This window comes from Pipistrellus hanaki, assembly GCF_964339955.1.
Source record: "Pipistrellus hanaki genome assembly, chromosome: 10".
Taxonomy (NCBI): domain Eukaryota; kingdom Metazoa; phylum Chordata; class Mammalia; order Chiroptera; family Vespertilionidae; genus Pipistrellus; species Pipistrellus hanaki.
In genome coordinates, this window is record NC_140512.1 from 60,438,404 (window position 1) to 60,462,608 (window position 24,205).

The following is a 24,205-nucleotide window of genomic DNA, read 5'->3' on the forward strand; positions in this document are numbered from 1 at the left end:
CTTTTGACTCATCATCGTACTTACAACTAAGAAAACAATTCTCATCATTATCTCTTTCCCACTTAAGGTGAAAGCAGCTGCAAAATATGTTGATGTCCCAGTAAGTATTTTTTTTATTTGCTTTTTAAAACTACATGTAATTATTATTTTTTTAAATAATCACAGTTCACTGTGGGCTTATGTCAAATCTTTGAACCAGTGCCATTCCCCCGGGGAGCAGTTTATTTTTCTTAAGGGCTTGCCCTCGTAACAAGGCTTGGCAGGGTTTCTCTGTACTTTTTCTGCTGTAACTGGGAACTCTTGTGGAGGTCAGTTCATCGTGAGAGCGTGTCAGCCCAGCTGCAGAGGGCAGTAACAGCAGCCTGCGCTGGGATAGAAAATGCCTCACAGTATTTATAGAAAAAAATTTGTACTCTCTCACCCCTTTACATGATAGCCATGAATAAAAGGGGTCTTATAGGGTTAAAGCAACAATAAAGATGAAGCAGTTACATCAGAGGACTAATTTTCTAAACACAAAAGTGTTATATGTCAATTTTCATTCATTTTAACATTTAGTTTTTCACAGAATTCTTGACAACTAATTGTAACCTCTACATTTGTTAAAAGCTTAAGATCCCAGGAGAGGAAGTTGTGAAACTAACGTACAAGAATTCACATGATAAATGCAGTCAACAAGTTAGTGCAGCATTGTTAAGTTATTAATCATAACAAAATTAAGTTTGCCGTAAATCCTATTACCACATATGATCAAGGCATAAAATTTTTTTGTGATCATATATCTTGGCATATGTACCAATTTTCAAAGAATCAGAGCACAAGTGGAAAAAAACTTAAAGTTAAAACTAGATGGAACGTAAGGGATCTCGTCGTTGGGTATGACTGCTTGGGCAGCATCTGGATTGTCATCATGAACGGTAGTGGTTTGAGTACTGGCAAGCCTTGTAAATGCATAACATTTTATACTGGGAACTAGATGGTCCCCAGACTTATTATTGCTGCTATCTATAAGAATAAAAGCATAATATGCAAATTAGACCAGATGTCCTTTGGAACTACCTTCCAGATAAAGCCTGGGCTGTGAGGGAAGCCCGGGTTCTGGGTGCCAGAGGGAAGCAGATGACAGCAGCTGAAAGAAGAAAGGCCTGCTCTTGCATTAATTTTGTGCATTGGGCCTCTAGTGGACAGTTTAAATGAATAGACCATCAACTTTATTGCTTTGCATGGGGTTTCTTTGGAACAGGGATTTCTATGTTATGAATGATCCCCAAAGAAGTCTTGGTGTACCCCTTGTCTTGTACCAAGAATCAGAAAATCACTATTGGACAAGTAAGCAGAAATAATCAGTTGTGTAGGGTCCTGCAAAGCAGCATCACAAGGGGGAGAGAGAAAATTTAAGGAAACAGTTGATATTTATCTTAAAAAGAAAGAGACAGGCAATCACTGGAACACATGAACTTCACTGGAATTCCTAACACATTTTATAATATTGTGTGTTTTTTTTATTTTGAATTATTAATTGAATGGAACACCATGAGTATTCCTGTTCTTCGGGCTCTTGAAGTTCTTAATTTGACCCTCCACTAGATCTGTTAGACCCAGAGAACTTCAGAGTTGAAAGATACACAAAGTGGTTCATTCACTCCCCTTCTTAATGCAGAAACTGCCTCCCCCGATACCCCTCACAAACATTCATTGAGGCTTTTCAATGTTCTAAGTGATTGCAGACTCACCATATGGCAGCCTCCTCTTATATATATGAGTTGAAATTCTGTAGTTCTCTGACTTCAATCTTGCTTCTCATCCCTCTTTTGTATGACAATACTTCAAATATTTGATGATAATTATCATGCCTCCTCTCCCCAAGGGATACTCAAAGGGATATATTACCTGAGGAATTCTTGTTTTCTATACTAAACATCCTCAACTTCTTCACTGAACTCACTGATTAAATGTTTATTGAGCATGTGCTAAGTGCTGGGCCCTGGACATACATAATGCCCATAAGCTGTTCAGTGTTAGTGATAAAAGGGATAGACAAATAGAACATGAATGCAGCTATAGCAGTTGTACTCATCATGGGAGTCACTCTCTAAATGAATCCCAGTTTACCAGTGTCACTATTAAATCCAACTGGCCAACCTCCCTACTCCTAGCAGGGCTTACTGAACTCTACATGTGGTCTTGCAATGGTGGCTTACTAAGGAAAGAGTTTCTCCCCTGAATCTGGACATGACACCTCTATTATTGTTGCCTCTGAATACTAACTTCAAAAGCTATGAAGTGTTGTTGGCTGTTAATGTTTTTTTGTGCTAAAGCTCCAGGCACTATGCCCCCCTGGAGTAGTAGTCTTTCAAGGAGAACCTTCCAAGAAAAAAAGAACACTGGCTCACCTTTCACAAAAATTAACTCAAATCTGATTTAAGAACAACAACAACCTACCTGTAAAATGCAAACTTTAAAAAGAAAACGTAAGAGAAGAAAACTTCTAGAAGAAAACATAAGAGCAATATATGTGGCCTTTGATTTGGTGGTGATTTTTTTTTTAGATATAACACCAAAAACATCCATGAAAAAAATTTTGTAAGTTGGACTTAATAATTGACTGCTTTGCACTGTTAAGAAATGAAAAGCCACAGACATATATTTGATAAAGGACTTAGATCTAAAATATACAAAAAACGGTTCATACTCGACAATAAGAAAACAAGCCACCAATTAAAAATCGACAAAATCTGGGAACGGACACTGCCACAAAGAAGTATGGGTAACAAATCATCACATGAAAAGATGCTCCACATTTGTTAGTAAGGAAATGCAAATTAAAACTGAGATACCACTACATACCTATTGGTATGCTTAAAAAATTTTAAACTACCAATAGGAAAATGTTGACAAGGATGCAAAACAACAGGGACTTTATTGCTGGTGGAACTGCAAAATGACGCAGGCACTTTGGGAGACAGTTTGGTAGATTCTTGCACAGCTACCCAGTTTTACTGAGCAGCTTGCCACTTGCGCTCTGCCCCTAGATATTTATCCAACTGAGTTTTTAAATATATTTTATTGATTTTTTACAGAGAGGAAGGGAGAGGGATAGAAAGCTTGAAACATCGATGAGAGAAAAACATCTATCAGCTGCCTTCTACACACCCCCTACTGGGGATGAGCCCACAACCAAAGTACCTGCCCTTGACCAGAATCAAACCTGGGACCTTTCAGTCCGCAGGCCGATGCTCTAGCCACTGAGCCAAACCGGTTTCAGCCCAACTGAGTTTTTACAGTGTCCACACCAAAACCTACACACAAATGTTCATAGCAGCCTCATTAATAATCACCAAAAATTAAAAGCAACCAAAATGTCCTTCGGTAGCTGAATGGTTACATAAGAAATGGCATTCTCATACCATTGGAATACTCATTCAGCAGAGAGAGAAAAAATAGCTACCAGGCCATGAGAAGAGCTGAATGAATCTTAAAGGCATATTGCTAGGTGAGAGAAGGCTCCACACTGTATGATTCCACTTATATCACATTCTAGTAAAGGTTAAACTATAAAGACTATAAGCAGATTCATGGTTGCCATAACTTCAAGGTCAGGAAGGGTGGAAGAGGTGAAGCCCAGGGAACTTTTTGGAGCAGTGAAACTAGTCCAAAGATCTATGACACTATACGTTTGTCAACACCTACTTGTACGGCACGAAGGTTAAATTTCAACATATGCAAATTTAAAAATCAATCTAAATATCCTGGACTCCCAGGACGGAAAAGAGTCAGTGATAAAATAAGCTAATGCTATTGCAAGTGTGTTGAATGATGTCACTAAGAAAGATGGAGGGAAAGGTTTTGATCTGAGTGACTTGGAATGAGTGGAATCTGTAAAAAAGGAATTGTGCATAAACACTATATTCTAGCTGATAAAGTGTTTTCCCACGGGTTAACAATTCAGAAACCATTACGCACGTACACTGGAACCGAACAATTGAGGAAAGGGATGGTGGTTGCTGGGAGCCAAGTTTCTCTCTGTTGAAATGAGAGGCTGGAGACAAGCACATGGAGGCTAGAATGATCCCTATGCTGATGAATTAGAGTTGGAGACAGTGTGAACTTGGCGTTAGCTTCTATAGGTAGAGCTGGTTGCATATAGAAATATTTTTGTATTTATTTTTATCTCTTATTGTTGAGTATATACATCAATTCCCTTGGTTTGTGATAGGTGAGAAAGCCTAGAAGCAATGATACCCCAGTTGCAACAAGCACACCCAGTGCCCAAATCTTGCTAATCCCCTGTAAAATGACCCAGGACTCCTCTTAGGAATGGTTGATACTAGGACAGGGACAGGAAATATACAAGATAAGCCAGGAGCATCTTATGGTGACAGAAATTATGAAAGTGTTTAAAACACACACACACACACACACACACACACACACACACACACACACACACACCAGCTGGTGTAGTTCAGTGGCTGAGCATCAACCCTGGAACCAAAAGGCCTCCTGCTCCATTCCCGAGCAGGGCACTCGATCCCCTGTGGGGGACACGCAGGAGGCAGCTGATCAATGATGCTTCTCTCTCATCAATGTTTCTCTCTCTCTCTATCCCTCCTTCCTCTCTCTCTAAAAAGTTAAAATTGGACAGTACGGATGTGATGTGGAGTCCATGACCTTACATGAAGTTCCACCTTTGCCCCCTGCCCCACGGGCTTCCAGCTTCCCCTAAGTGCAGTGAGCATGAGTGTAATCCCTGTGCTGTCTCCCTCGCCAGCAGGGAGGATCCGGTGTGGGTATTAACATACAAGTGCTCTGTGAACGAAAAGCACTGTGGCCATAAATGGGGCTGTATTGCTCCTCTCTGGTGCGGTGCTTCTTGCTCCCATGCATTTCTCTGCAGTTTCCCTTCTTTGGAACATAAGCATTTTCCAAAAGAAACATTCTTTTCCTTCCACAGAGTAAAAAATGTTAGATTGGTTTTTCATTTATTTTCCTTTTAGATTAAGCACCATGTACATAGTAAGGGTGACTTTGAAAGGCACAACTGGCAGTTTGTTACAATGGTGTTTTCCCTATAGTTTTTGTTCTCTTGCTTCTGATATTGTTTATGATTTAGATAAGGCCACTCGAATACTTGGAGCCTTACGTCAGAACGTGAGCCAGGCAGAACCTGCGGGAAGGAGCGCCTGCCCCTGGGACAGGTGCGCCTGGAGAGGGAGTGTGTGTGCCAGCACCGCAGTAAGGGCCTCACCAGCATGAGCGTTGGGCTTCTCTCACTTATTCCTCTGTGTTTTGTATGTTTGGCTCATCTCTCTCACCTAAGTTAAATCCATAGGCTGCCTCTGGAACCTAACATTCTAGCATCCTCGAGTCTCCCTGAAGCCAAAATTGGAAAGCTTCCCAATTGGGACTCAGTCAATCCCAGTCAATATACCTTTTCAAAGCCAAATGGAAGAATGCCCACAGCATTTCAGCTTCACTTCAAAGCCTCAGTGCAGGTTTGTAGCTGACATTATAACAACTGTAGATAGATGACAGAAAGGTTAGTGAATATTATTATAAGCTGGTAGATTCAGTCCCTTCATCATTGATTGATATAACCATTACTCATGAAAACAATAGGATAGAGCTAGTATGTGATACACATATCAGCATGCCCCTTGTCTGGTTCTCTGGTATCAGCAGCTGTTTCTCTAAATCTGAAGTGTTAGTTATTCTTGCTATATATCAGAAATAGCTAGAGAGATACTAAATGCTCATAGTCTCAAATGGACAAGACACAGAAAGATTAAAATTGAACCCCTAAATCTCAGTTTAAAATCAACCTGCCTCTTTTCCTTAAGTGTTGGAAGCTAACATCTTAAACTATCATTCAATATTCCTTTTTTAAAGATTTTTATTTATTTTTAGAGAAAGAGGAAGAGAGAGGGGAAGAGAAACATCTATGTGGGAGCAACCATCTATCGGCTGCCCCCCATCAGGGATTGAACCTGAAACCCAGGCATATGCCCTGACCGTGGTCAAACTGGCAGTCATTTGGTGCACAAGACAACACTCAACCAACTGAGCCACATGGGCCAGGGCGGTATTCCTTTTAATATTTAAAATAACCTGCTCCTGTGAATGCATCAACTATCTCACTACTTAGAAGAAATTGTGTGAAACATTCATGTGAATGTTAAAAATGAATTCAATATGACTACCTAAGTCAGGGGTCTGCAACCTTTAAGACATAAAGAGCCACTTGGACCCGTTTCCGAAGGAAAAAAAAAAACCTGGGAGCCGCAAAACCATTGCGACATTTAAAGCAAATATAACACTGCATATATTGTTTCTTACCTTAATGCTAAATACCGGATCATGTAGTTAGCTGTCAATCTGAAGAAAAAAAGGACTTTTTCACTTAACAATGTAAAATATATTTTTGTAAATTAATAGCTAATTAAAATATTTAATTTACCTGGTTAATGGGATTTTTGCTCCTGAACCTCAGTGCACAGTGTCAGCACATCAGGGCTGTAAGACGTTACCTTCATTTTCACACAGGCTTGCAAGTTGTCGGAGCCGCGGTAAAGCTTCAAAAGAGCCGCATGCGGCTCTGGAGCCGTAGGTTGCCGACACCTGACCTAGTTATAGGGGCATTAATTATAGCAGACTCTGATTTCAGATACTCTTATAGATAGCATTATGGTAGGAATCTGCTTTTTACTGATTGTATTCACAGAAGATCCTTATCCAGACCAAGAACTCTGTATTAATAGGACTCTTCTCCCTTGAAAATGTGAGACTGAATGAAATGGACACATTCAAAGCACATACATGACATGCTTCATGTCTAAAAGATGTTTTCAAAAGTATCTGGATGTTAGTGTCTTTAATTCAGAATTTTCTTTCCAATTTGGAAACAAAATGCATCATAGTGTTAAATAAAGGAATTTTGAATAATTTGAATTCAACAAAGAGAAAGGTGACTTTGTGGCTGCTTCACTACTTGAAATAATAGTTTGGGATCTTTCTAGAGAATAATGAGAATTTTTTTAATTTATTATTTTAAAAAATAAACTATTAAATAATCTTAAAAATATTATATCCTTGTGAATTTTTCATGTGAATTGTTTACATTTCTTTCCTTCTCCCCTCCTCCCTTTTCTGGATTATTTCTTTTCCTGGGCTTATGTAATATGTAAAGTGTCATAAATCTAGTTAAAGGTTTCAGTTCTGTGGATTTCCTTTTGCTATTCTGCCTGAAAACTTTTAGCAAACATAAATCCTTAACATAAAAAACATAAGTGTTATTTTACAACATAATCCTCATAGCTATACTCAAAACTGCCTATTATTTTTAAGTATTTGAGAATATATCGGGTCTAGTAATAATTAATGCCGTTTTTTAACATTCGTTTAAAATCTTGCTTGGCGTTGACTTGTATTGACATAACCTTCAAACACGTGGTATCTACAGAACGTGTGAAGTGCAATTAACAAGTTTTGCTTGAAAAAGTTTGTGTTTGGTTTGGTTTTTGTTGCAAAACTAGGGCTAAGAAGATGGCGGATGAAGAGCATATTCGGCACTGCATGCTTTACGAGTTCCAATTTGGAAGAAAAGCAAGTGAGGCTGCAAAAAACATCTGTAGTGCTCTCGGTCAAGATGCAGTTAGTGCCAGAAAATGCCAGCGTTGGTTTGAGAAATTTCGCGAGGGAAATTTTTCGTTAGATGACAAGAGTGGTCGAGGCCGTGTGTCCAATTTTGATCAAGAAGCTCTTCAAGCTCTTTTGGTGCAAAATCCTCAAATTACCCAACAAGAGCTTGCGACAACTTTAAATTGTTCACAAAAAACAATTTCCAATCAATTGCGTGCACTTGGCAAAGTCCAAAAGTTTGGAAAATGGGTTCCTCATGAGTTGACCGACAACAACCGTAATCAAAGAGTCACAATTTGCAGTTCGCTCCTCTCTCGTCAAAACCGTTTGCTGTTTTTAGAGCAAATTGTTACCGGAGATGAAGAATCGGTGCTGTATGTTAATTTGAAAAGGCGGCCTCAATGGTTGGACAAAACTGAGGCTCCGCAGCCCACGCCAAAACCTGACTTGCATGCGAAAAAAGTGATGTTGTGTGTTTGGTGGAATTTTAAAGGAATTCTTCATTATGAACTTTTACCATCTAACCAAACCATTACAAGTGCAGTGTATAGTGCCCAATTGGAAAGGTTAGCCCAAGCTTTAAGAGAAAAAGTACCCGCGCTGATTAATCGGAAGGGCGTAATTCTTCACCATGATAATGCACGACCGCATACTGCAAGAATCACTGCTGAAAAACTGCGCCAGTTGGAATGGGAAGTTCTCCCTCAACCTGCATATTCTCCTGATATCGCCCCTTCCGATTACCATTTGTTTCGTTCTTTGCAAAACTTTCTTCTTGGAAAAAAATTTAATAATGAAGAATGCCTCAAAAATGCATTGACCGAATTTTTTGCATCAAAATCACAAGAATTTTACAACAGAGGGATTAAAATGCTTCCTGAGCGTTGGGCACAAGTAGTAGAAAACAACGGCAACTATATTGTTGATTAAATTTTGTTGTATTGTTTAAATAAATTTGATTTAAAAAAGGTATTAGAAAACGACATTAATTATTACTAGACCTAATATATCAATAACTTACTTAAACTATTCCAAATGCTTTAAAAAAGCTTAACCTTAACAGCAGTTTTACTCATGTATAAAAATATAGATATTCTTGCATAAAGGATATATTAGACAGCAAGAGAAAAAATATGTTTTTAGCAAAACCTAGAATAGGTTTTGTGTTTGTAGCATGTTCCTAATGATCAGTTATAGACCTCCTGAATCTAAAATGCTAGACTGACATGTAACTCGTTCCTATGACAATTTCAAATTGAGGAGACATGCAAATGTTTTAAATCTTGCAAGATTTGTTTTTTTTCAAAGGGTAATTTTCTTTTTTCAAAGGGTATTTTCTTTACTAAGCAGGCAGATTATCCTAAATCAGGATATCACAGTTTCCCTCTCCATTGGTTCGTCAAGGCAAGCTTTCCTAAAATGTGAGAAGTGAGCTTTTCATTTAAGTAGATTATACTGTAGCTTCTAGTTAGTCTTTGAGACCAGAATAGTATATTTTAAAAATGTGCCTTCTTGTCAAATAGACACCCTGACAGTGTTTGCACAGTGTATCGTTAACCTCCCGTGGAAGGTTAAGCGGCTGCTTCTGTATCTAAATCTGTTGCTGTGAGAAGTGACTGGCAGTGTTGCACCCACCTACCGGGGAGTGGGGAGAGCTCAGACGTGCACCTGTGGGATTAGGTGTAGCAGCAGGAAGTACGAGCATTTACAGCGTATAATTAACACGGATTTTTTTTTCTCTTTTTAAAGCATGTTCACTGCACTAGGTGAACTAGTGATTAATGGTTGAAAAAAAAAAAAGTTGCTGGAGTTTGCACTCTATCACTTACGTAGCCAAGTCAGAGGAACTCGCCTCACCACCCTTCATTTCCTTCAATATGTATTGATCTCTTTGTGCTCATGGAGAATTTTTCTAGGGGTGTGTGTGTGTGTCTGCCTGTTGTCTGCCTGCCATTTTATTGCAGATTTGTTAGCCAGATTCTGTTTTCTGAACCAAATTAGAAGTAACTTTCTGAACCCAATTTGACTTAGAAATGACTCCCCTAATGTTTATCAGATGGGAAAGATAATGCATCGTGATCTGAGGCTCTCAGAGGTTCAAATGGGAGCATGAAAAAAAAAAAAACGATTATTCTCTCTAAGTGGTATTTAGTACAGAGTGTGCTTTTTAGTGTATTTAGCGCTGGCTGGCTTTTAATTGTTATTTCCTCGTCTTCATTAGGAAACCTATAATTTAATTACCAATAAAGGAAGAATTTCTAAACATAGCTCTCTAAAATAAAAACGTCTCGATAGAAACTCATCCCCATGCACAGCGGTTAACGTTTCACAGCTGCTCCTGCGCTGAGACTGGTGGGCAAGTTTGGTGGGCAGCCACCGCGCCAGAATCTGGAGCGATATTCTTCTGTCTCTGCGATGTGGTCGTGTGATTACTTTTCATTTTCACCCACAAAGACAAAACCTTAACGGAATGTGTTCAGTTTTTGTTGTTGTTGTTGTTGTTGTTTTTCAACTCCATTTCCTAACAAGATAGCATGTAATTATGGCATTAGATGCAGTGACTTCCGAAGTATGTAAATCTTGCTGCCATAAAACAGTCTTTGCATGAAGGAGCGCTGGACCAGCGATAATGTCTTCCATCCAAACACATTTGTCCTGTAAGTAGAAACTGTTTAAGAGGAAAATCACATCTTTTCAGCAGTTTATCAGAGATAATTACCTTTCATACAGTAAAGGAAGGAGAGAGTGTTTTTATAGAACTATAATTCTAATTGGCAAATGTCACCAGCTGTTGCAGCTACTCTTACTTGTGTGTATTCTTTTAATGAATATAGTCTCATGCCACAAGCCACATGAAAATATATTCACTAGGTGTGAAATTCCCATATGTCAAAGTTTCAAGACTAGGTAAACAGCTCGAAGAGAAAGGAAAAAAAATAATGCTAATGAGGACCGTAAGAATTCTAGGTTTGTTTTCCAGGCAAGTGGATCTTAATTTGCCAAAAGGGGAGAAAATGTAATTTCAGAAAGAAAAACACAGACACACTTAATTTGTTGAGATAAACTTTTAAGTTAGTTTCACCTCACACTCTCGACCAGAGATTCTTATTTCCTTAGAAAGTCATAGAATTTTCTCAGCTCACACATGTCTATATTACCCACCAGGGGTCTGCTAAAGAGAGCAGCATTTCATTTTCTCTTGAGCCTATGTTATAAATGGTTCATTTTAGATGCTAGAAGATAAACTCTTCCTGGATAGTGTTTCATGGTGTCTAATGCTATCTTGAAAGTGATCAAGGAGATTAAAAAAATAAATAAATAAATAATAAACCTTAGAGTCTATGGCAAGTGTTTAGAGCCATTATTCTCCAGACCTCATGGCTATGACTTGGTTTCCAGGGAGCCTCTTGGGTCAAGTGGTTGACTAGGTTCAACTTCCAAGCATACTCTTCCTTTGAAAGACAGAAACGAAAATGGGGTTGGTGGTGGGAGATGGTGGAGAAGGCAAGACTCCCATGTGTGTATTCTTGAACTGCTGCCTTACGGGGCTGTGCCCACCCACCTCAGTATCACATACAGCATAGCATTTTGTTCCCGGGCACCTGCCTGCTACTCTAACACGGAGCTAATGTGTTATTACGTAAGAAAAGCATTCTCGTGTCGTTTTCATTCTATGGTGATATGTGTTCTGAATTTTCTCCTTTTTGGTATCGTGACAAAGTTTGGGGGCATGGACAGAAACCCTTATAGATGAGTTGCTTCACGTATTTAATGGTAGTCAGTAATCTTTCTATAAATCACTATGCCTCTTCATTGGACAAACTGTTGTAGGAAAACGCTCACACCAGAGAAGAAAGCAATCTAGGTTTCCCTTGATTGTCCTTGTAGTTATTTCAACTTTTAAACATTGTTTATGAGAATTATGTAGAAAAATAGAGAAGGAATGAATTTGGAAAGTTGCTTCCAATATGCTTGGAATATATTACCTACATTGTCAATAGAAGCTCTCTTGAAGGAAAGACATTCATATAAAGCTGTTTCAAATTATAACTGAAAACTAATTTTATTATACCAGCGTTATGCTTGAATGGATCCTTGAATTTGGGTAGTGTATATTTCCCAATAGGCTAAATAGAAAAGCAGTAAAAACTTGTGATGCTCATTACCAAGAAATAACTTTGTTACCAAAAATTCAAAATTTTATGGTAGGGGTGTGTGTGTAATGAGGGGATATGGACACATGTAATACCTTAATCAATAAAAAAAAATATTTTTTAAATACAGAGTCAGGAAAAAAAATTAAAAATTAAAATTTAATGAGATATGCTCAATGCTTGTAATGTGCCCTGGTTAAGAGATAGAGAATTTTATCATTGTATATAATATATGCTCCTCCACACACACAAAAAAATTAAGTGCTAAGAACCTTTCTTCATTCAAGGAAAAGGCACTACCAACTGTCCTAACATCACTCAGATGTATATATTGAGTTGCTTTTCTATAGCATATGCCTCATTTAACTATTAATGTTGAATAAGTTAAAACTTATTAAACATTACTTAATAGTTAAATCACTTATATCCTCTGTCACCTACATTCCTTTCAATACTTACTTTTGCAAAACGAGTTGGCTTATAGAGGTCACGAGAGGGCTGATGCATGAAATTCGTGCAAGAGCAGGCCTTCCTTCGCCCTGGCTGCCGGCACCAGCTTCCCTCTGACACCCAAACCCTCGCAGCCCTGGCTTCATTCAGAAGGTTTTCTGGAAGGACATCTGATCTAATTAGCATATTACACTTTATTATTATAGATAAGTGCATTCTGTGGACATGAAATGATGCAAAACTAACTTATTTGGCATCAATTCTATAATTTTGTTATTACTAATGCCATATTCTGATTGAATCAGTAAATTGATAGATTATGACTCAACCCCAGAGGTGGATCATACAAATAAACATTGTTATTAACTGTTCAGCTGTGCGAAACTCAAGGAGGAACTACAGTCTTGAGGAGCCTTCAACTTTTGTTCCTTCCTTGTACTGATCTTATAGCAAGAAGGACTCATACTAACTGCCCTGTCTCCCCTAACACCAAATGATGGATAACTTTGGAGTGTTATCTAATCCACACCTTTGGATCTTTATCATCAATACTCTTACCGCATTTCTAAAATAAAATGAAACCTTGAGATAATGTCGATAAATGTAAATGAATGGAAGCAATGGATAAACTCAACATTTTGGTTTATGTTTCATTTTGTAATACATTAATTTTTTTTTTTTTTTTTTTTTTTTTTTGCCCAGTATCTTCCTAGAAAGGTTTTGTTCCAGTTAAGTAAAAAAATTTATTTTGTATTCCTTAAGTACCCATAGTGGTTGAGGAAGGCAACCAAGGCAAGCTAACATATTTATTTTTAATAGATATGGATAAATCTCCCAAAGATGGTGGTAAGCAAATTGTATTTGAAATTAGGAAATGATTATTGCATGTGGGAATTTTTTTTAAAAAAAGTTATTTATTTGTGCTGCTTGATATATTGACCTTTTAAGATAGCCTTTAAAAAAAATAATAATAATTCTCACCCAAGGATCTATTTCTATTGATTTTTAGAAAGAGAGGAAAGGAGAGAGAGTGAGAGAAACATTGATGTAAGCAATAAACATTGATTAGTTTCCTCCCATATGTGGCTTCGGAGAGAACCCACAACTGAGGTATGTGCCTGACAGGGAATCAAATCTGTAGCCTTTTTGATGTGCTGGATGATGTTCTAATCAAAGGCTCAAAATAGACATTTTAAAAGTATATATCTAGTTTACAGCCACAAATTTCTAATAATTTTAGTAATGATGAATAACTATGACATCAAGTTACGGACATCAGTGATAAACTTTTATTTACTTTAAGTCTGGAGTTTACCGAAAGTGCTCATGGTTCATTTGGGCTTGAGCATATTTCTCTAGAGCAATTTTTGAAATGATATAGTGAATGATTTCCAGGGTTGTGATTAAATATTTTTGCAATCAAGGGCTGATATTATTTTCTTTGCCATGCTTTTCCCTCACCACAGAAACCAGGAATGGATCTGGCAGACACCTATATTATGTTTGTTCGGCAGAATCAGGATATTCTTCGTGAAAAGATCAACGAAGAAATGTATATAGAAAAGTTGTTTGATGTAAGTAACTACCCTGGAAGGTGTGCTGGCATTACAGGTGCTCTGAAGGGGAAAGTGCCTTTTGATGTGTTGGCAAAGCAGACTCTCCCTTTTTAAAAAATATTTTTTATTGATTTCAGAGAGGAAAGGAAAGGAAGGAAGGGAGGGAAGGAGGAAGGGAAGGAGGGAAGGGGAGAGAGGGAAGGAGAGAGGGAGGGAGGGAGGGAGGGAGGGAGGGAGGAAGGGAGAAACATAAATGATGAAAGATAATCATTTATCGGCTGCCTCCTGAACACCCCACACTAAGGATCAAGCCTGTAACCTGGGAATATGCCGACCGGGAATCAAACCGTGACCTCCTGGTTCATAGGTCAATGCTCAACCACTGAGCCATGCTGGCCAGGCTAGCCTATCTTTTTTTGATCCTTTTTCTTCCATGCAACTAATATCTTTGGCAGGTTTGTTTCTTTGCTGATGGAAACCTTAATTGGCTTCTCTTTGCACATGAAAACTGTTACTGTTAGAATGAGAGTCTCAAATCCTTCTGAAGTTCATTTTAACCAGTGAGATGATCATCAGTTTACCTCTGTGTCCAGCGTCATTTCACTTGCCTCTGAAGCACTCCATAAGCCTGACCTGGCTGTGGGCCTGCTGTCAAAGTAGTTTTAAGTCAGTGAAATTCTCTTCAGTTAAACAAAGAAATAAGCTGCGGTGAAGGCAGATACCTGCCGCTGCTGTTGTTGAACATTTTGACCTTGACTTACAGTGCTGATGTGTGCTAACGGGTATAATAGTGCAGCTTTGTCAGTATGAACGTCTTCCCTGATGCACAACAGTTCCTATAAATGGGGGATTGGGACTTTTTAAAAAATATATTATTATTGATTTCAGAGAGAAAGTGAAGGGGAGAGATAGAAACATCAATGATAAGAGAGAATCATTGATCATCTGCCTCCTGCACACCCCCTACTGGGGTTCAAGCAGGAAACTCAGGCATGTGCCCTTGACCAGAATCTAACAGGGGACCCTTTGGTCTGCAGGCCGACACTCTATCCACTGAGCCAAACTGGCTGGGGTGGAGATTGGGACTGTAAATGCCATGATCCTCGAGCCATTTCTTGAATATCTCTAAAGGAGACTAAGAGAGCAGTCCATTTCAGTAACAACGTTGTCACTCATCTGTAATTATTCACAGTCAGTCCAAAGGAAATGCTACTTTGCTTGTGACATAACTGTCTGATTCGCCACAAGGCAGATTCTGAAATGGAAGATTCGCTTTGAACTGGATTTATGCATGTACATCTCTGCATTTTAGAAATGCTTTTCTGGCAGTTTCATTTAATTATGCAAGTTACGGCAAATGTTTTCATAACAGCAGTTGACGGGCTGCATGGTGACGCGTCAGCTGTGGCACTGACGGAAGGTCCCGCTATGTCCCCGCCCCTGCCCAGGTCTGCCTGCCAGGTCTCTGTGGGTCAGGTTGGGTGGTCGAACCGGGTCTTCTCCTCCATGCTCCATGTGTCCAGCCTGTACCAAGGCTGTTTTACAATAAAAGTATCATCTGTTTTAACAAGCTAAGTGTTAATATGTGTGAAAAGAATGATTTCCTAAAAGCTTTGATGCCCTGCAGGGGTAGAAAAATTGTCATCCATCCAGCTGGCTCTTTTACAAAATACTGAAACCATATTAGCATCTTCTGCTTCCATTCGGTCTTGCTTTGAATTTGCAAGCATATGCTTCACGTCCTCGTTCTCTTTTTTTTTTCTTTTGCTTATATGGTAATTTTCAAAAATGTGAAATAGAAGAGGAAAGCTGAATTAATATTCTTCTCTTTATGTTTCTTTTCAGTCTAGCTAATGCATATAGTCTGTGGTGAAGAAGGGTAGAATCATTCTGGAAATAGGCCATTGTAGGCGTTCGTGTGTGTGTGTGTGTGTGTGTGTGTGTGTGTGTGTGTGTGTGTGTTGGCATCTTCAATTTGTTGTCTTGGTGACCTATTTATTGCAAATCTTGCTATCACTTCATAACTTTATAAAGGTAGAATTCTTTCTCTATGATGATATTCCCCACTTCAGTTTCTCTTTATTCACCAAACTTCTTTTGAAGATTGTCCGTGTTAACGATAACAAATGAAACTAACTAAAGTGGATACATGAGAGCCAGCATTAAAATGATGTGCTATCTCATTGTCCCAGCTACAGATCGTCCCCTTTCAGCGCCCAGACACCTCACCTGGCCGTGGGATTGCTTCTGAAAGGAGCCCTTGGCAAGCAATCATTCTGGTTTGGGTTGGGAAGGGTTTGTCAGTTTGATACCAGCCCTCCCCACCTTACCCCCCCCCCCAATAGAACATTGGACTTGTTATTTGTAAAATAGTTAACTGTTCTTAAACGTTCTGATACTTTTAAGTTTCACATTTTTGTTATTGTAATTAAAAAATAGAAGGTAGACTCTAATTCTGTTGGTATGTCATCAAGAATAACATGTGTGAGGGGGGACTAAGAGTCCCTAATTAGCCAAGCCTGAATTTGCCTCAGTTGCAGTTAGTAAATGAGAGGTTATCAAGCATGTGTTGAAAGGTAATGTAAAATGTGTATCTTAAGCAACAGATCATTACTGAAAAGCATTATATAATTATTGGAAATCCACGTGGCTGGTGCTTAAAATAATATTTTTCAGTGTTAAGAAACAGTTGAAAATAATGACCCTGTAAATAGTTAGTGATGTTAGTCTATGATAGATAAAAGATTGAAGAGAACACTTTTATTCAGGCATCATGACAAACTTTTGATAATCTAATTAAAGTACTTGCTGAGTACAAAAGGAAATGAATCCTCTTAACACACCTGTGTGTGCACACACGTGAGAGCACACACACACACACACACACCAAATCTTGAGATGTTAATAGTATCCTTTGAAGATCAAAAAAAGTTAATAATAGGACAAATATCAAGACATTCTACTTCACTCCATAACTTATTAACTGGTTAAACTTATAAAACACTTTTGCTTAAAACAAATGGCTTCAAAAATTATAAATAATTTATGGCAGCCCTAAGTTGTTAATAGAAGGAACCAACTTCAATTAGGTACATCCCTAATCTTTTCAAATTATCAGAAAGTAATAATACTTAGCTATCACCACTACTGTTCCTGGGGTGCCTCCAGGTACATGTGCAGGCGCTTTACCTCTAGAATCATTCCTAACCTATAGGCTCTATTATGCTATCACTCCGTTTTATCCTCGTTTTCCATCTCAGGAATCTCCTATTCAGAGAAGATAAGTGACTTAAGTGTTGAATCAGACTTTGGAACTTTATGTCTCTAATTTCAAAGTCCATGCTTTCTCTACCATAATTCATTACTTACAAAATTTGAAATTGTCAACATGTTGTGGAAAGAGGACTAGACCAGAAATACAGAAACCTGAACTTCAGCCACAGTCATGCCTTTAATTGTCTGAGTGAGTTTTAAGAAATTAAGTCACCTGTGTGAGGCTGGGTATAGTTAGTACACATGAACTGAAAAAGTTGGTCTAGAATTGCGGATGATTTCTGAAATCGCTTCCAGATTTTAAACCACCTAAATTAGATTAGTTCTAATTTTAGAAATGGCTAAAACTGCTGTGTTGGTTGCATGCCAAGTTTTGCACCCCTAAGATTAGCAGGGTTTTTATGTTTTTGTTTTCTTACTTGAGGATATGTTTATTGATTTTAGAGAGAAGGAGAAAGAGAGAGAAAGAGAGACAGAGAGAGAGAGAGAGAGAGAGAGAGAGAGAGAGAGAGAGAGAGAGAGAGAGAGAGGCATTGAGGTGAGAGAGAAATATCGATCGGTTGCCTCCTGTGATTGGAAGGGAACCCACAACCTTTTGAAGTCTGTGAGGACTCTCAACCACATGAGCCACCAGCCCAGAATAGTGATTCTTAAAACTTCCTGTGATGACCAGGTGAAAGCAGGGCATCCCACACCAGAAGTGCAGTGGATAAGCAAGTGCAGTGGATAAGAAGGTAGAAAAGAGATTCTGTATAAAAAATCTCAGTGCCAGCTGACATTCTAAGTATCTACCACCATGGTTCTGAATCCCAGATTTGGAAAAGAGTTGGAACTCATATATTCTGTATTCATGCTAAGCGTTTCTGAGTGGCCAGAATATTTTAAACACAGGCTGTCTTTGCCTCTCTAGTAATCATTGGTACACATGCTAAGCTTAAAATCTACATGTTAAGTTTACTTTTTCAATCTAAAGTATCTGGGCAGAGAAAGCTTTAAGGAAGTTTTCCCGTAGTAGGAGAGATAATGGATTCACCATAAGGTTGTTCCACTTTATAAACAATCTCTCTTACCCCTTGTCCTTTTTTTTCTTTTAATTAAAATGTCATTGTCAGTACAGAAAAACATCAACATAACAGACTAATTCAGGTGAGGGGGTGTCCATTAAAGCTGAAAATCTATTATACAATAAAAATAGTTTTTCTGAATGCATATGTTAAAAATTGACAAGTTAGTTCATTTACCTGTTTTTATTTATGTTGACACATTTGTGTAATTAAAATCAATATGAAAGCTTTTATTTCACAGAAGTTTGTTATATGCATCACTGTGATATTTAATTCATACTGAATAGCTATAGTAAGTGCACGCCAGTCAGAGGGGCAGGTTTGGGCACCGTAGTCAACCCCTCGGTGTTGTAGTATTCTCCTGTGCATTCACCAGTCTCCGTGAGTCAACAAGTGCACCAGCTGGGGTGAGGCTTAACACACATGGGAACATTGGCTGCGGGTGTTAAAACTGCTGCAGGAAGTCATGCCACGCGACAGCAGAACCAATCACTCCCCCCAATCACCCCACACATGCAATGCGATAATCACTTGTGAACTTTGTTTGTGAGCGATGACCCTTGGATTTAAATATGTAGCTACAGTGTTGTTGTTGTTTTTGTTATAAAGTAATGGAAATATTTTAAAATGTATTTTTATTGATTTCAGAGATGAAGAGAGAGGGCGAAAGAGATAGAAACATTAATAATGAAAGAGACATCATTGATCAGCTGCCTCCTGCATGCCCCCTACTGGATATTGAGCCCACAACCCAGACTGTGCCCTTGACCGGAATAAAACCCGGGTCTCTTCAATCCACAGGCCAGCCCTCTAGCCACTGAGCCAAACCAACTAGGGTGATTACTACAGTGTTTTTTCCAATATGTGGCCTATTTACTAAAATTGGTTAACAGTGAATAACAGAAAATAACCTGTCAATTTTATTTTTAAATAAGACTGTGAAATAGCTTCTTCTTTTTTAAAAAGATTTTTTTAAATAATTTTTTTTGAAAGAGAGGAAGAGAAAGGGAGAGAGAAACATGGATATAAGAGCAAAACAGATCTGCTGCTTCATGCACAGCCCTAACCGGGGATGTCCTGACTGGGAATCAAACCAGCAACCCTTCCAGGCACTGGACAGTGCCCAACCAACTGAGCCACATGAGTCGGGACCCCGTTAATTTAATTATAAGAAAATCTTCATTAAAAGCACTTTAAAATTAACAGTATTCATTTTCACATGGGACATATGGGCCAGAAATTTTGTCCATTACATCGAGGTCCACAAAACCAAGGGTCTATCATAGTCTTTTTAAAATTTTTATCCAATCAAAGCCATCTATAACTCATCTAATCCCAATATAAACGTATGACAAAGATTTTCTAATTCTTAGGTTCCATCCTTCATGCCTACTATGATGTTGCTTCCCACATTCTCGGGTTTGAGGACAGTGCCAGCCGCAGGTGGCCATGTGTCAGAGAGACACTGGTCACATTCCTTGAGAGCTCCGGATCTCTGGTTGAAAGTGGTGATGCTTTACACGTCAGAAATGACTTCTAGAGGAATTGCTACAGAGCACCTCTGAGGTCATGTCCTAATGTCCAAGGACATCACAACACTCAGGGGGTGGCCAAAGTGCCCCAAACCTGCCCCTCTGAACCTCTAAATGTATTGTGCATTGCCCACCGTGAGCCCCTTTCAAACAATTTAATTTAGCTCTCATGTTGCTGAAGACACATCAGGGTGCAGTATTTAATTGGCAAATCATGCAAATGAAACAGTCTCTTGTGTTATAAACTGATTAAACATTTAATTATTGAGGAGTTTCATCTCAATGATATTTTTTTTAAATACTGTTACAGTGTCTTCTAAAATGAAAAGTAATTCTTTAAATGGTAGTTAATCAGCTACATTTTTCCAAACAGGGTTTTATAAGGATTAATTTCTCAGAAGTTTTCTTGAAAAATATTCTTTTCAGTAAAGAAACTCTAAATTAAACAGTCAAGTAAAATTGACTTCAACTGTGTCAATGAGTTCAGTAGCCATTTTATGATTCAGTGCAATAAAAAGGAAAAGAAGGAGGGGTGGGGGGAGAAAAACAACAATTACAGGTAAGTGTGCTTCTCAAAAAAAAACAAAAACTAATTTGGCACTTACTCCAAATAAGAAATGGGGGAAATGCTCAAAATTTTTGAGTTTAGCATTTCACACTAATGCCCAAATTTTTTATTTGAGAATTTATTCATCCTCAGTAAGATCAATATTACTCTCCTTAAGTTATTTAAAAATTCAATTTATTTAAAAATTCAGTTTATTGTCAAGAAGAGTGGAAGTCAACAGAGCCTGGGTAAGAATGATGGCTAGAAAAACTTCCTTTCCATAACTCCCTCGGAGTGTGTGTTTGCCAGTGACCCTCTACTTTTTCAGTCATATTCTTTGGGTGAATTTCTTTGTGTATATAATTAGCCTTTCTATTAAGAAGGCAAGCCAGACCCCATTAAGTCTAAAGACTTTTTGCCTTCTTGCATGTAAATTTAATGATAGTATAGATCTGTTCTCTTATATGTGAACGTTGATTTAAAAATAACAATTTTCCTCTTTTCAGTGGTCTTTCCCTCTCAAAGAACTGGAAAGTTTTTCTATAGACTGTGTAAATGTCTATAGATTTCCACCACAGAGTGCTAGTATGTTCTTTGTGGCTTTGTGTGTATATATATTAAAAAAAAAAAAGAACCCAAATATGAAATATTAACTGTGGGTCCATTATGCCCAACCATGATTTTCCTATCAACACTCAAAATTGCACATTCATTTCAGTCACGTGGCATAAGAATTCTATTTCTCTTCTATCATTAGAAAGAGATGGATAATTTAAGTTCAGTGATGTAGTCGAGGCTATTTGAGGTCATTTATTTCCAAACATGCTATGTTGTGTATCCTGGTGCCTCATTGTGTACTAAAGACAGATAAAAAGTTTGACTGAGTGTTTGATATCTGTGTTCTCTGAGCAGCATTTCATTCATTTTGCAGTCACGTGTTTTAATACGGTGTGATTGAGCTGCTTTAGCACACTGTTTTCTGGCGTGTGTGTGTGTGTGTGTGTGTGTGTGTGGTGTTTTCTTAATTGCATATATTCCTGCATTGTTTTACCTTCAGTATCATGACTCACATAGAAGTTGTTTGGCCTTTTTTAAGATAGGCACAGTCAGACGTGCTCTGTATATTGTCTTTTCTGCCTCAACAAATGCCACACAGAGCTTGCTCCTTACCTCACCCCCACCCCACCTCAGAGTTTGTTTTCCCTTTTAAACCTCTGCTCTCAAATTACAGCCGTCTGGTTCCTTTTTGTTAATAACCCTTATTTTCATGTTATTATTTGTAAGTGTAAGAATTTATTTTATTTTAAAAGGGATCTGTTTTGATGTGTGGTTTGTGCCAAAACAGCTTTGGCAAGCCCAGGCGGGGCTCGGAGCGGCCAGTTTGAATCTAAGCTGCTGGTGAATGAAAAACCTGAGAAACTTGAGATGAGGAGCGTACCTAATGGCCTCAAAGAGAACGCTTGGTAGCTTGTTGATCTTCTTTCTTTGATAACTCAAAATAATCTTCAAGAAATATGTGGCCTCCACGCTTCTATTCTGGAAATGCGATCGTGGGACACAATTGTCATCTGGCTCCTTCTCAGAAATTCACAGCCTCGCAGGAGGCACCTGGACATGTGTGGCAGGTCCGGTGGCATCAGCTAATTAACAACACAGGCTTAAACAGGCACCTCATCTGGCAGTGCAGTTAGTTGCCTGATGGTGCTCAGCGGGGTTGGGTAGTGCTTTTTATTTCTCCGTCCTAATGGTCTGCTGCCCACCTAATTTTGCCTTATTGTCAGTCACTACTTACCGCAGCTTGGGGCCCTCCCAGGAGGCTAAATTATTATCAAAGGATTAGGGAGATGTAGCCTCGCAGCTCTGACATTTCTGATTACTTGTCTATGCCAGAACACTAATTAGCTGTGACTAATTAAGAAAAATGTCCCTGCCATAGAAAACTATTTAAAAGAACCGAGGAGAAGAAAAGCAATTCAAAAGCTGAGCAGTGCTCAGATTTGCGGATGCTCTTTAGATTTCCACCAGAGCCTTAACTCACCTTTAATAGTGCTCAGGGCTTAAAAAAAAATCTCACATGCGGACTAATCTGACGTCTCTACTTGACAAGGGGGAAAATATTGCTGGGCACCTAAATGCTCTGAGTAATGGGAAACGTGTCTTTGATGAATGGAGGATGACAAAACTCGCCTTTTCATCCAGATATTTTCCTAAACACCAGATGCTTTCAGGGTGCATCCACATCCGTACAGCCAACCGACACCAAGGACTTCATAGTCTTTGAAGAAATTAGACTATTCTGTCTACTGATTCTGTGCGCAATGGTTGAAAGGATGACTAGAAACAAGTTGAGCATTCCAAAAGTTACTTGGTATTGATTTCTGCTGCGTTCCCCTTTAAGATGGTCTGGAAGTTCTGGCTTCCCCACGCAGAGCCCAGTGGTCCCTGGTGACTGCACATGCTTGCGCTGCAACTGGCCACGGTGCCTTCATGGAAATACACAGGCCTCCCCTGGGGCCAGCATCTCTATCCGTGGGCCAGTGTGATGTTTTCATAGAACCGATAGCTACTATTCTCCTTCTCTTCAGACCTACTTCCATAAGCAAGTGGTGCATGGCTTTAAGACCATTTGCTATTGGGGCTTCTTGAACTCCCCCTGTCAGCTAACTTCCCCTGTCAGCTAACCCCCTCCTCAAGCTTTCCCTGCAGCATCGTCATTGCCACTCACAAGTGGGCACCATGGTGGCAGCCAGATCACCATGATTATAAACACCTAAGCTTGAGACAGAGCCCTCGATTTCTCAGTCTCAGCTCAATCCTCAAGAAGTAGCCATCTACATGTTTCTATCTTAATCTAGGCAAAATTTTTTCTTCCGATTAAAGAAGGGTCTAATCTCTGCCTCACCTAAATTCTTCATGCTGTTTTTTCTTGTTTTTGTTTTTGTTTGATTGGTTTTCGTTCCGATGATTTTTTTTTTCCATTAGAGAAAATGGAAGGGAAGAGGAGAGAGAAAAACATTGATGTGAGAATGACACATCTATTGATTGCCTCTTGCATGCCCTCCGACCAGGGCCAAGGATCAAGCCTGCAACCAAAGTACTTGCCCTTGACCAGAGTCAAACCTAAGACCCTTCAGTCTGCGGGCTAATGCTCTATCCACAGAGCCAAACCAGCTAGGGCCTTCATGCTGTTTTTGAAACCCATTTCTCCTTTTCCTCTCAGCGGAGGACAAAAAGCAGATAGCCAGCATCCTCTAGGGAATAATCTTTCCCTGTGTGAGGGCTGTTGTTAAGCCACCTGTCACACTTGTCTCCTCCAGATCAAGCAATGCCTATTTGTTTACCTTCTCTTCATGGGCCCCTCTCTAGCCCTTTAATCATCCTAGTGGCTGTTCTTTGAAACTTCTCCAAGTGTCCTGTGTGGTGTGTGGGGTGCAGAGTCAGGAATGGGATTCGGTATTTGAATGTGGCTGGACAAGATTCTTTACAGCTGTATCGCTACTTAGGCATTCTGATACATAACTGTCCCACCCTGTTGCTCTCCTGATCCTCAAGCGTGGCTTCATGTACTGTCTGCAGCTCTTTCCGCTGACTTTCCCCTCAGTTTCTGCCTAGCGTGTACCCTTACAATGGATATGTTTATTAATGAAAAATGTTCATTCTGTCGATGTTTTGAATGCATATGGTCTAGGAAACAGATCCTGTTCACCATTCAGTTGCTATGTGTAAGGAATGGTGGTGAATGCTGGGATTGGGAGGGTAGGCATTGGTGTGGTCCCACGTAGTTGGCTATCACTGTCACAATGACTCGGTAGGATTCCAATTAGAATAGAAAAGTGGAGCCCCTCTGATTAATCATTTATCCAGCCAGCCAGCATTTATTGGATATTTTCTAAAGGCCACAGACTGTGCTAGAGGCTGAGAATATAATGTGACCCAAGACAGACCCAGGCTCCACCCTAAGGGAGCTTACCGTCTTATTATCACATGGGTT

At 39.1% G+C, this 24,205-nt stretch overlaps 1 protein-coding gene across 8 annotated transcripts in view; it reads left to right on the plus strand.

Moving 5' to 3' along the window:
• Positions 1-24,205, plus strand: part of CADPS2 (calcium dependent secretion activator 2) — a 434,503-nt gene that overhangs the window by 395,554 nt on the left and 14,744 nt on the right. For all 8 annotated transcript variants that reach the window (XM_084897688.1, XM_084897684.1, XM_084897685.1 and 5 more), the window contains 2 exons: positions 68-100; positions 13,709-13,816. In XM_084897688.1, coding sequence (XP_084753814.1) covers positions 68-100; positions 13,709-13,816 — 141 coding nt within the window. The remainder of the gene's footprint in view (positions 1-67; positions 101-13,708; positions 13,817-24,205) is intronic.